Source organism: Numida meleagris, chromosome 3 (genome assembly GCF_002078875.1).
Source record: "Numida meleagris isolate 19003 breed g44 Domestic line chromosome 3, NumMel1.0, whole genome shotgun sequence".
NCBI classification, from domain to species: Eukaryota; Metazoa; Chordata; class Aves; order Galliformes; family Numididae; genus Numida; species Numida meleagris.
The window spans coordinates 97941-112220 of NC_034411.1; the positions used below are offsets into that span (position 1 = coordinate 97941).

The window sequence follows — 14280 nt, forward strand, 5'->3', positions numbered from 1 at the left end:
AAATAAACACAAGTGCAAGGCTCTCAGATGTAAGGGGATTTCCCCAGAAGGTAAGTTACAGTTGTTGTAAGGATTTGGTCCATGTCAGCAACTTCCCTGCTTCATCTCATTACCTGAGACACCTAGCAAGTTTTCTATGCACATCAATAAGTGCACAACCCCCTACTGATTTAGATATAAATAGAGCAGCCCACGAAGGACCTCACCCCTGTTAACCACACAGAGCTACAAGATCAGCATACATATAAGGCTCTGTAAAAGAGGTGCATTCTTTTTATCTTAAAGCATTAATATTAATATCCTTGCTAAGATGCAAACCAACATTTTGTAAGTACGACATTTGTCTACGCTTTATCATACATCACTAGCATCTGTATTTTATTTTTGCTTGGCGTACCCAATGCTCTAAATATACAGCAAGCATCTGCCCAAGGTACCAGGAAATTACACCAGACAATTTTTGGTCAAGGGTTTGCTTAAGAAAAACAAAGATACCGCATAAACAAAAAATAGAGTGAGTTTCTCCCTTAGCTTAAAATAAGATAAAACTCCATAATAAACCTAAGTGACCTCTGCTCCCACCGCTGCAGAAAAGGAAGCAAACTTTCAAGTATATCCAAACACTCGACACCGATCCAAAGATTCAGTGAAAGCCAGGAATAATACAAGCTGCTTATGAGTTCAGCCCTTGCTATTTCCCAATCCAAAAATACAAGTCAGGATAATTCTTGCTTTTTCCTCAGAGTAAGCCAACGGGAAAGCAGACTAACCAAGTTTAGGTCAAGCAGTACTGTTGCTTCAATTCACTGCCTTCACAGCAATTACTGCAGTGAAACAAAGAGGGAGCGTTTTGTTAACACTGCTTAGTAACTACTACCAAAGAGGCATGCAAATGAGGGCCATGCCTCTTTGGAGCACCTCAAGGAATAAGACTTTTTAAAAGAAAACAAAAACAGAGGCTTCCACATAGCTATTACCAAATAATCTCTGACCACCAAAGTCACATGTTCTGACAAAGCAGCATTCTGAAAAATGTCTTGAACCCTAAATAATTACTTACAGTGGGAAAAGCAGTACAGTATGAAAGACGAGGAAGACAAAAAAAATTGTACTTAGTTTAGAAATAAAAGAGGAACCAAAAAATAAGAGGAACATACAAAAGAACACCAAGCTAAAAAAAAAATCCTTCCTAACAGAAGAAACGAATGAGGAAAATCTAGAAGTAAGCTTCTCAAATTAAGTGGAGGATTAGGAGACGCTTGATTTTGCAACCAACTTGTCAGTTAACTAGATTAGTTTTTAAAAGAAAAATCAGAGCACAGCAATACTTCGCAAAGGCTTGCAGTGTACAGATCTCCATACAAGCCATGGAACCAGAAGCAACGCAGCCCTGCCAGGGAAAAATGGCAGCCAGTCAACCCAGGTAAGACATTTCTGGCTAACCTAAAACTTTGGCATTTATTGCTGCCACGCTACCATCAAATGCAGTAACACTGTAGAGCCGCTCAAGGCACCATGGCAACCTGGGCAAGCTCTTTAAGCTACAAAATCAGAGCAAAACGAGTTTGTGTATTGCCTTTCCTTACAACATGGGGAGCAACAACAGCGGCAGCACAGGAGAGGTGACAGATCAAAAGCCAAGTCAGCCCCACTGCCAGAAATATGGGCAGCCACAGCTGGAAGTGGAACCTCTCATCCATCTCAATCTGAACCACTAAAACACACAGCACAGCCGCCAGCGCAAAACCTGAACAAGTATTCCTCTGGCACAAGACATACTCGTGGCATGCTCTGTGTGATCGTGTGACTTCAAGTTATAGCCAACTTCGCCGTGCGTAAGGACAGCTCTATTCAGCAGCATCACACTCTGTGGGTGCCTCTCCTCTGCTAACTTGCTCGGGGATCTCTGCCCTGAAGCCTTCACAGAACAGCCCATGCCATGGGAGGAGATGGTGTATCAGTACACTCTTATCTTTCCTGGCAATAAAGAGATGAATTATACACTTACACAGCAACTGCTAACTTATTTCTTTATCTTCGTATAGTGCTTTGAAACAGCACGTAGAATGTGAGTGAAATGAAGAACTCCGAAAGTAAAACTAAAAAGCCATAGTGGATGTAAGCTGTTTCCTTGCCAGAACAGTTTCAATGCTGAAACAAGCTATTTTGATCTTAGATCTTTCAGATAAGATTGCCATTTGTGAAACACATAGATAAATGTAGCTTTTATTCCTTGGCCTCAGCTATCAGCCACACCAAGTACATGGTGGGAAGTCACACCCCAGAAGAAATAAGGAGCTATAAGCAAAGGATACTTAACACAATGCATGAAGAAAAGAGCTGAGAAGTGCATGTACATACGCAGAGGAAGGTTAGATCATCTGCTTTCTAACCTTCAAAATTCTACAGTGAACCACTGAACAGTTTACTACACAAAAATAAATTGGAGGAGACAGGGTGAAGGACACTGGATATCAATAGTGGAAAAAGACACAAAGAACTCAAAAAACAGACATAATCAAAAGGTCACACGCTCAAAACATTCCACATTCAACCTACACCGTATTTTCCCTTCATCTATCAAAAACTCAAGCACCTCAGAAGCACAGGTATCAACCTACATTCACCCCACCTGCACAACTGAAGCTGGCTGCAGGCAGATGTCCAAGCTAAAAGTAACCACCCTTACTCTGCACTGCACAGAAGTACCTTCTAGTTTTTGTAATCTAAAGGTTTCAATTCCAGCAATCTCGACTACAGTGTGCATTCTATTGGATCACTTATTAAAGAATGTGCCTCTTTGCAGAAGCTGTTATTAACACTGCTTTGAGAAATACTTCGCAGGAAATATTTCTGCAAAACCACTTCTAAGAGCAACAGCTCTCAACTGCCAGTGACATCTACCTGCATCATGGAAGCCTGGCAGAGTGAGTTTGAGAAATGGGAATCAAATCCATCCACTTCAACAAATGAGAATGGTACAGACGTCATTTTATTTGTCATTTGTCTAAAATACCATACGCTTGTATTTTTTGCTGCCAAACTCACCAATTTAATTTTCCCTAAATAATTTTTTCCCATCCCTTTGCCCAGTCAAAACCTGACTGAAGCTGCCTCTTGCTCTTTGGACTTCACATGAAAGAGTTAATTGGAATGGAGCGCACGTCCCTGCACTCTTTCACAGAGCCAGGCAGTTGGCCGAAGCACTAGAGATGCAGTCCAGTTTTCAGAAAAAGATATAAGCAAGCCAGAAGTATGGGCTGGCAAGCTCAACTGTTTGAGGGGAAAAAAAGCACACAACTAAAGACTAAGAGCTCAGAAAATGAGTCAATGAAGCAGTCTACACATTCAGGGCACACGCTGCCACAGTAGTGGAAGAAAACTGTCAGCCAGTCCACCTGGAAAATTCTATGGGTGTGGAAGGTCTGCATGTGGATCCAGACAGTGAAAAACTGTGGCTGAACAGTAAAACGGAGAAAAACAGGAGAAAAACAACATCCTCCTTCTTTGAAATAGTTCTCACCATGTTTTGATGCAGTAATATGGGTAGTAACCACGAATATATTTAGTTAAGACAACAGTTAGGAATGGAACACGGACACAGAAGCAGACAGGTTCTCCAGACGGTGCATCACGTTAACTCCATTTCAGATGATGGTTCTACACATCACTCATTAGAAAATGCTGTTTGTCCAACAGCTGCCTTGAAACAGATCCATTTCCACAAACGCAAACTGCAGTAAAATAAAATCATTAAAACTCAACTGCAGTTTCAATCTTTTTTGCATAAACAAATATTTAATGGTGCTGCTAGATGTAAAGAAACTCCCAATCTTGTAATTACTTGCAGTTGCATACTTTTATTCAAAGCCTTACAAGTTGCTTGAGAAGAACACCTCACACACCCCTGCTAGGACAAGCAGGTATTATTTACCAGATGTGCAAGGGATGACTGGTCTGCTGAATTCTGTTGCTTCAGTGGGTTATTGGTGGTAGGTGGATGGTAGGACTGGATGATCTTATAGGTCTTTTCCAACCTGGCTAATTCTATGATTCATTTTAGCAGCACACACAACACAGATCACTCAAGCACCTGCACGCTTCCTAACAGCAGGAGCATTTTGACATCGAAGTACAGTAAAGGTATGAACTAGTGTGAGAAGGCTCCTCCACCTCTCTGCTATGGCAGAACCCCACGAAGGTGATCTCCTGCATTGCCACTTGTTTCCAAGATACATAACCCCCTTCTGTACCAAAGAACACAAAGATGAAGGCTCAGATTTACAAAGACAGATGGGTTTCTGTCCATGTATCAGACACTTGACTGAACCTAGCAGAAGGCAGGTAACTGAATACTTCTGAAGAAATGGACCTACATTTAAACAGGAAATTAGACATTCTCTCCAGTTAGGAGCTAATATTCTAAGATCTGAACTTGCCTTAAAAAACAGGAAAAAAAAAAAAACAAAATAAACCAAAACTCAGCTTGCCTGTAGCATCTCCAGTAAAGGAAGAGCTCTCCAAAACTCATGAGACATCAAATGGAATCCTTGCGATTTTCACGTGTACTAAAACATTCAAAAAGTCAACAGCAAAAGACATACAAGGCATGTAATGAATTAGTTTTTCTCTTTCTGATGCATTAGGTACTAAGAAAATTGATTCCAGAAAAACAAACAAACAAACAGAAAACCCAGCCATCTCAGTACCACTACACTGCAGCCGTTTCAACACTGACATCTATCTCCTCCATCTGGATCATTGCAACTGTTAATACATTTGGTCTAGATGAGCATCAGGAGAAATAAATGCCATACTAACAAACTCTCACTTGTGTAGGTGGAGAGCAGGATTAACTCTTTTTAAATAGAACAAAAAAAATCTTCAATAATAATAATATAATATATTATATTATTATAATATATTATAATATATAATATATATAATATATATAATATATATAATATATATAATTATTAATATATAATAATATATAATATTATATTAATATATAATATATAATATATATAATATATATAATATATAATGTATATAATTATTATATAATATAATAATAATCTTTTTTGAATGTGTAACTGCTTAAAACATGCCTAACCCTCACTGTCATGTTATAACCTTTTTTTTTTCTCCCCAACATTTGGCAGAACTAAAATATGTATTAAAGTACAAGAGCATCAAGAGCACAACACCTCCAACAGCCTCCGCTTGCTCGTGTCCTTCACTTCCTTTAAAGCATCTAGTCCAACCTACAATAACAGCACACCACAAAGTCCTTAGCTGGCAGATGCTTCTAGCTGTATCCTCACATCAAAGCATCAGCATCCTCATATATACCTCTAAGCTAATGTGAACAGCAAGTACCACATGACATAGCTCTTGTAAAAAGCAACTTCTAGTGGTGCTTTCCGCATATTTCTAGGCATGGCACTCCTGGTCACTTCTGCAAGAGCAACACTTGATTTCTCTAGAATTACTAAGTGCCACAGCCCGTAATTATGGATCTCTATTTCCCATGTGAAGTAAGTCGTGGAAAATTTAAAGAAATTCCAAGGAAAAAATATGATTTTGAGGTTACGTGACATTTTCTGCTACAATTCCTCAACGTATGGTAGTTAAGACCAAAAGGAAAAAAAAGAAAAATCCTAATAAAACGGAAAATACTGAAAATGTGATTTCAAGGGTTAGCTGAAGTTACACCTTTAAACGTTTTTGCAAATGAAGCTGCATTTTTAATACACGGATCTTCAAAGTGAACGGGACCAGAAGCTAACACAGGTTTCCAGTGACTTCACCAGAGATGGAATCTGTCTGCAAAACATGAAACATTTTTTTTCCTCTTTCAATCCTAGCAAAACAAACCTATTCCCCTCATTCCTTCCCAAATAAGAATACCATTCTGGAAGAAGTTTCAGTCCTAAGTAGTAATCAATCTGAACGTATTTTAACTCCCAGACTGTATCTTAAATTAAACACACCTTCCAGTGTAGCTACATACTTGTAAAACTAATTTTACTGGCAGTGCTTTCACAGGTTCCTCTCATTTAAGGTAGTTTTCAATTGTTCCGACTGCCAAACTCACTTTATTTACCTCTCTCCTGTGTTTACACATACACACAACTCCTCCCAAGTGAGCTACTCATCCCAGCGTGCTGTCAAAGGCGCACAAACCAAGTCAAAGCCAAATTCAGTGCTGAGTGCCTCAAGCATGGGATTGTTCTCTCTCTGCAGCTTTCCATTTTACACAAACGTTCACCACATCCATATCAGTTGGGTTACACTTTGGTAATACTGTAAAAACTCGCCGAGAAAGCTTAATTTTGAAATTATACTCTTCAAAAGCACTTTGTTCCAGGACCAAATTTGCCTTCTACTTCCAGCTGTCAGACATTTTTAATCAAACAAAAGCTCTACATGCTAAATGCACAGTTAAAATTGACAAGCTATTTAATGTATATGTAGTCCAAGAAAAAAAATAAATCAATTGCAGTGACAAAGAAGGCATCGATTGCAAAAGGATAACAATTCAAATTTAAATGTGGCAAGTACCATTTTTTATACAGGTTATCCACGCCAGCTCAATACCAACAGGAAAAGCTTTAAAAGAATGTATGTACAAGTCAAACTGCAAATGGAGTAACAGGATGCCCATCCTGAGTGCAGTGCTCCTGAGGAACAGCTGTCACCACAAGCTGCTCATGCTGGTTTATCTATCCCATCATCCACAAGCCTGTATTTTTTCATACCTGTGCAAATGGATTTGCTGCCTTCCTCTGTAAATATAAAAAAAACTGACTATTTTCTTCCAATATTAACATTTTTAGGTTATATTACTACACGCTCCACAGAAGTATGACACTCTAGTATCACAATAGTTGTCAACATTTCAGTCGAAACTACAATTAACAAAAAATAATAATCACAACACGCAGTTGCATTTTCCAGTATTCCTCTGACTGGAACTTTTTGAGCTATATATCTTCTAAATTGCAAACTGTGCATTTTTTCATGTGGGATTTTATGCCATCTCATAATAATGGAGTTGGGTTTTTTTTAAGCGTTTTTAAGTGTCCAAGAAACAACTGACAAAACTATGTAAAAATGGTTCTTCTGTGGTTCACAGCCAAAAAGCACTCCACACTCTCAGCTTCAGCTTTACTGCACAACTGCTATCTACTCCAATTCTGAGCTGTGAAAAATGAAGCAGAAGGCATTGAAGAGCAGACCACTCCATCAGCAAACAATGTGATGTGAGTGGCATAAATCCTTAAGAGGTACGTTGCCAGCCAAGCTATGTATCAGAATCTTACTAGCCAAGTACATTTATTCAAAATGTTGTTTATGATCACGACTTCGCAGCAGAATGAACCGTTATGCTTCCCAGTGGGGATCTGGGAAACCACTTAAAGCGATCTAATTTTCCAGCAAGCTCCAGATTGCGTGATTCAGCCCGTACTGCACTACGCATCCTGGAATCACATCGCTTGGACGTTACACCATCATCTGAGCAGAGGAGAGCATCTGCTCTGCTCCGAAGTCTCCCTGCCACCGACTGCATGACTACTCAAAGCATCCAAGGCAGAAGTTATTTACCAACGCTGCTATTGAAGGAAAAAAAGCAGTTTTTGTAAGAAGGCCAAACGTTCCAGACAAGCAGAGCGACAGAGGCAGGCAGCGCAGGGCTGCATGCACTTACATCTGCAGCATGACTTCGTTGAGAAACACGCCGTCCACCAGCGTCATGTATTCCTCCAGGCTGGTCCCATTCTCTTCAGCTAAGGGTCCGAACGTCCGAACCTGAAAATGCAATAACCGGATGATGACACAACGCCAACAACAAGGAAACCAATGAATGACGGGCGAGGAAAAATCAGCGCTTACCCATGTGACGAGAGGGCTGCCCGTGAACTTCTTCAAAACGGGGGTGAAGACTTCGTTCTCCATTTTAGATAAGACAGGCCGACATCGGCGTGGCTCCCTGATGCTAGAACCGTTGAAGCCCTTCACCGCAGCAGCTCCCAGAAGCGGATGGGCTCAGCTGGAGCCAGTCAGCCCCATTTTCTCAACGCAGCGCAACGCCACCAAGCACTCCGTGCGCTGCCCGCCAGGATTTACCTTCCTCCTCCCAACAGCAGCGTATCTGAAAGGCCGCCAGCGCGTATCTCGGCCTTTCTATCGCCGTCTCCCCGCTACATGCTGAAGGGGCAGGAGGCAGGAAGGGAAGAACAGAGGGAGGCTGCCTAGCTACCGGGATTCCGTATCAGACAAAAAGGACGGGCGGAAAAAAAAAAAAAAAAAACCCTCGCTCCTCGGGCAGCGGAGCTCCGCGTGCTCAAGCGGCGGCACGGCTCCCAATTCCGAATCGCCCCTTCCCCCGGCGGCCGCACAGTGACGCAGCGCGGGGACGCGGCCGTCACACCCCGCCTCGCGGCCGCACCTCGCGGCCTCGCCCTTCCCCCGCGCCGCCGCTCCGCGCCCCCCCCCCCGCCGCCTCACCGCCCCCCGCGGCCCCGCCGCCGCTCCCCCCGCTCCCAAATAACGGCCGCCGAGCCCCAGCCTCCGGCGCCGCTTCGCATCACCCGCTCCCTCCTCCCCCGCGCCGGGCGGCTCCGGCGTATGGATCCCTCCGCCCGCCGATCCCTCCGCCGCTCGGCGCGGGTCCCTTCCTCTCCCCAGCCGCCCCTCGAGCCGCCGCTGCTGGATGGCGGCGCGATTTGAAGAGGGGCGGGGCCGCGGCGGGACAGCTGCGGCAGGGCGCGTGCCCGTGCTGCTTTGCGCGCGCGCACGGCCTTTGCGGCGGGGCGCGAGCCTCGGGGCCGCGCCGCTGGGAGGGGGGCGGCGGCTGCGGCGGCGGGAGGGGGAGGACGGAGATGCCCGCGAGGAAAAAGCGGTCGGGGAGAAGAAAGAAGGGGAAAAATGGAGGAGAGGGTGGGGAGGGGGGAATCGCGAACGCCTTTGCGGAGAAAAATGGGGGATGAAGCGCTTCGTCAGCCCGCGCCCGCGGGAGGGGCGGGAGGAGAGGGTTTGTGCGAAGAGGTGAAGCGCAGGCACGGCCGCGCTGCCGCCCGCCTTCAGCGCTGCACGTAGCGTGCATCCCAATCGTCCGGGATTAGGAAAAAATCCCCACCGTGACCTCTTCCCCGTATGTGACAATGAGATAGGAGTTCGTCTTTTGTGCTCTTTTGCTGAAATGATGAGCCCCGAAATATCAGTATGTGATCGACATACCAGGGATGGCTTTTTTTTTTTTTCGCAGAGTTGAATGGCTTGATTTTGATGTATACGTTTGCAGTGGTAGTCAGGTCTTTTTTCCCCCCTTAAGAAATGAGATCTTCAGAGGGAACACAGCCCTCCTGTGAAACAAAGAAAGAGCAAGGGAAGATCCACAGGCTTGGATCAGAATAAGGACCTGGTGATCCATGGGTAGAATAACTGCCAGCAAACTACCAGCCCTTACAAAGAGCTACAAAAGCATTTCTGTAAAAGCCTGAATACCCAACTGCTGCGTTCCCAGTATCTGGCAACAGGCTGTAGTATGCACTTGTGCGTGCAATACTATGGAACTTCCCTGGCTCATCAGTTTGTTTCTTGTGGGCTCTAATTAGTCAATAATGACTTTGGTTAAAGCAGTTGCTATAAATTAGCGACTGGCTAGAATGAGTTGGTGGCCAATATGGCAGTCACATGTTAATAACGCCAGATGGCTCCTGAATTCCTGAACAACGTTTTATACCGAGTTTGCACAACATTGAGATAAAGGTCTGGTTAAACGCTCTTGGAACTTTTAACTTTTAGAACCATAGAATCATAGGATCGCCAAGGTTGGAAGAGACCACCAAAACCATCCAGTCCAACCGTCCACCTACCCCAATATTTTCCCACAAAACTATGTCCCTTTGCACAACACCTAAACATTTCTTGAGCTTGCGTCTGCGCAATCCAGCTTGCGCGTGTTCTCAGCGGTCTTCCTACAGTCAGACAATATTATGCTCAGACAAATGGTACGTAGTGTCTCAATGAAATGCAGTGTAAGCTGGTCTGTCTCAGGTGACTGACTCTTCCTCATTGCCCAGGGAGGTGGTAGAGTCACCATCCCTGGAGGTTTTCAAGAAAAAAGTAGATGTCGCACTGAGTGACATGGTCTAGAGCAGTCCCAGGCGTGGGTTGATGGTTGGACTGGATCATTTTATTGGTCTTTCCAACCTTAATGATTCTATGAAAAGAACCAGAGATTTATACAAGGAAAAGCTAAAATGTCAGAAAAGGTGTCCAGAAACAGTCCCGAGAATTTTGATTTCGTTCTTTCAGACCAACAGCCCTAAAAAGCTGCAAAGAAGCTCTACCATTTCTGTAGCTTACATTTTGTCAAGCCGAGCATGAAAGTATTTACCTCATTTTCAGGTATACACTGCAATCACAATGAATTGCTGATTGGGGAGCTATTTACCATATAGTAATAGCGACGAGAAACTGGATGAGCTAGCAGCTCTTCAGTTGCATTCATTGTTCATCGCCTGCATGCCTAGCTGTGGGTACCAGCAGGATGCCTGTGGATGTTAGGAACGTTGATTGTACAAACTGGTGTAGCCAGGCCTGACCCATTTGCAGCTCTCCTGGGCCAGCTCAGTTATTTCTTTCTCTTCAGCTGCCACCATGCAAGCTGGTTATTTAAAAGGCAGCCATCTGAGAAAGGGGAGACTATTTGTCATCGGACAGGAAACTGTTTGATTGCGGAAGCCTTTTTTTTTTTCTTTGATAGGCCTCACTTGAAATTAATTTTTCTTTTGTTTTCTGATCCGTAACTGAATATGGACAGCTTCCTTTTTTGCCTAGCTGTCAGGATCTTCAGCAGTATTAATCTAGGAAATTCTTAGAAGTCATGGCTCCACTTCCATGGGCTACGCAACATCCCTATAATCTGCAGCGTGTATTTTAGTCTGTATTGTTATAGCACTGTTTGTCTGGGGACACATACAAGCAACTTTGATGACTTGATTGACTCAGTGCCAGCTGAGGAAGTTGGCAGCTTGGGTTATCTGACCCAGAAATAGAGAAGGCTGGAAGCAGATGGCTGCTTATGTCTCAAAATGTGAGCTGACTGAAAACCTCCTCCCTCCACTGCCCCTGTCCCCAGGATGGATGTCAAGTGTCGAGCGATTTATATGCTCAGACTGTACCACTTCCTCAGCAAACCAGTAGGCCACCTAAAGTTTGAACCCATCCTTGCTTATCCTGTCAACGCTGCACATCTCCTAAAGATTACACTCCAAGCTTCCTGCTTTAAATGGGACATGTACAGATCTCCTAAACGGTGAGTGAGTTTGAAATTTCGTCTCTATCTTCTCCTTGGAAAGTAAAATATACGTTGACTATAATAGATCTGGTGAGATAGTTTAAATGATTATTTGACTCTGAGAGAATAAAAGGTAGAAATACAAAATTAATATAATTAAATTGTTTTAGCCTTTCCAGGAGTATATGGACAGCAATATTTTGGAACTGTAAAAATTCCTATCTTTTATAGTATGTCTACGTGCACAGAGAGAACAATCTTGTGTTTCTGCAGCTCCATTCTGTGAAACAGACCCGCCAGTATTTAAATGTGTGTGTGGCCTACTACACTTGAAAGAACAGATTTAGAGATTAACCTTTATACTTGAAGTGTACTGTTTGTTCCTGTACAGGTAAAGTATCCCTGTCCCATTTATATCGCACCTCCTCTGATTCCACATCAAAGATTCTACACCAAGGACACTGAAATTACAGAAATATCTCTGTATGTAGACCCCAGTTCTGCAAGTTCTGCAGTATTGTTTCATGATGCGTTGCTTTCTTTTTTAGCATAATTTCCCATGCGTATTGTCGAAAAACGAAAAAGAGTATCAGGAACACAAAGTGAGGCCCCAAGCCTGCGTGCAGACTGCACGATAGTGGCGTAACTATCTGCTTACTGCCTCGTTTGCCTTATCAGAGTTTGTCAAAAGATTTCTGATCAGTCCTGCCTCCACTGAACTAAGGGAGGGGACTGCTTTTTGAGAAGAATGTAAACAACCTACTCGTCTTCAGCTGCAGCAAGACACAGCGGTTTTCTCTTCCTCTTGTACATAAGCAAAGGAAGGAGGTGGCAGAGCTCCCACTGCTGCTTTCCCCTACTGATCTGCACTGCCAGGTTGCTTCACCTTTGCCTGGCCTCACAAAACTTCTGATTAAGGCAAAGCAGGAAGCAAGTGTGGATGCTTGGGCCAATTTAGTAGGACTGTGGCCATTGGACATTGAAAGATAGTGAGGACAGGCACCTTGCTGGTTCTTACGCTTGTGCTCAGAGAAATCTGTTACCCTATCAAACCAAGGATACGGGAACAGGTGGGACAGCACTGTGAAGAGTAAGGGCGCAGAGGGGCTGAGTCTGAGTATGGCTAGGAATTACCAAAGATCCCAGAACTACACTAGGCTAAGTTGCTTTTGGTTTCTCAGGAGTGGAAAGAAGGGGAAGTCCTTCTGTGGCATGAAAAATGAAATGGAAATTCCAGAACAGTTCAAGATTTCATATCTTTGAGTGACCAAAATTCCCGTCAACTTTAAGGGAACTTTCCAAGTAAGAACTGTAAGTCAGCTCAGAATGAGAGTATTTTGAGTGAAAACTGAAGAATAACCAGGAGGGACTTGGGGAGAGTGGCTGTTGTCTGCTTATTTATTTTTTTTAAAACAGACATTTCACATCTTTGTCTAATGATACCAGCTGGCAAGAAGTAGGTATCAAAATGGCAGTCGGAGAAGATTTTGTAAGGGTGTCTGCAATACAGAACAGTCCTCTGCATCAGCCCCTATATGAATGTGGAAGACTCCTATGGGGCAGAACGCTAACTGCAAAAAAAATGATATTTACCATTTCCAGACATCTCTAGGTAACACATCCAGATCAACCTGATTCTCTTTTAGTCACGTGGATGCTGAATCCATAATTTTCTAGTGAATTATAATTTTTTAAATGCGCTGCATTTAAAAAAAAAATCAAGAGAATTTAATGCCATGAGTTGACAGGGACGGAACTGCAAAAGTAGAGCCAGGTTCTAATGTCAGCCTTAACTCACTGGACGGCGCCTTACACTATTTATTTTATCCCTTAAACTATCAATTTACTTAAGCTATATTGGTATTTAAGCTGCAAAGAGGTTGGTGGAAGCATTATATTTAATATTGTTGTTCATAGCTTACGGCTTTTTGTTCCTGTTCGTTTGGTTGGACTGGCAGGAAGGATGTGACTGTGGCAAGTCAGCTGATCTGATCAAAAATAGTAACACATCTCTCTGGATTTTAAAATTGCATTACTATTCTTAGGTATTTCAGTAGGCTTAGGCAGCTAAGAATGTACAACAAATATTACCTTAAAATTCAGTTGAACTTGGAGTTGTATTAATTCAGGTCTTTTTGTTGTTTAGCCAATAACACCTTTATCTGTGAACATTTAGACTTTTATCTACCTACAGGAACGTCTACTAGTGTCATTTATGTTCTTCTCTTTGCTATTTGCTACACACAGAAAATACTTTTTTTTTTTTTAAAAAAAAAAAAAAAAAGCAACCCTTAAGCATTATGGCAAGAATAGCAGTTACCTGGACAATAGCTGTGGTACTAACTTCTGTTGTGGCCAGTGGAGTGAGACAGAGCAAAAGCTCTTGCTGACATGCCTTCTGTCAAAGAAGTTCCTGCCAGTGCAAGCGGTGTTCCTCTGAACTGGGTCAGGAAGATGAATTATAGGGCATGCTGTGCATCTCCTCTGAGAAGCAGCAAAGTGCAGCCCAGTCTCATAATTGTTAGCAATTACCGCTAGTATATGCAGATAGGTGGCTAGAAAAGCAAGACAACATAATTACATCAACAACGCTATGCCATTTTAGATCCCTAATGCACAGAAACACGGGGCTGATTTTCTTCTCTAGTGTTTTCCTTCCATATAGAGCACGCTCACCATTCAGCTTTACAAAACAGAAGGGGTTTTGTACCCCCCGTGAAAGACTTATTTACCTCTTCAAAATCCATTTACCTCAGTTTCATTTTATTATGACATCGTTTACTTTGCTTCATCCAGCACCACGTTACTGGTAATTGCCTCCCCACCCTTTGCCTTGGACTCTTGCTGGTGCCTCCTTACTTTCATCCATATTTTTGCAGCCACAGTGTCACTTGACCCCACCAGCTTGGGCAATGCTGGCGTGAAACCCGTATTTATCAGCTCAGCAGAAGTTATTAGCTCCATCTCAC

At 43.1% G+C, this 14280-nt stretch overlaps 1 protein-coding gene across 15 annotated transcripts in view; it reads right to left on the bottom strand.

Annotated features, from left to right (window-relative positions):
• The window catches only part of CCDC88A (coiled-coil domain containing 88A), an 80379-nt gene extending 71877 nt beyond the window's left edge, over positions 1-8502 (bottom strand). For 14 of the 15 annotated variants that reach the window (XM_021390653.1, XM_021390656.1, XM_021390655.1 and 11 more), the window contains exons 1-2: positions 7900-8502; positions 7715-7815 (exon numbers count right to left, since the gene is read on the bottom strand). In XM_021390653.1, coding sequence (XP_021246328.1) covers positions 7715-7815; positions 7900-7962 — 164 coding nt within the window. In that variant the 5' untranslated portion in view covers positions 7963-8502. Of the gene's footprint in view, positions 1-770; positions 817-7714; positions 7816-7899 lie in introns of those variants that run through there. The other variant, XM_021390650.1, reaches the window with a different exon arrangement.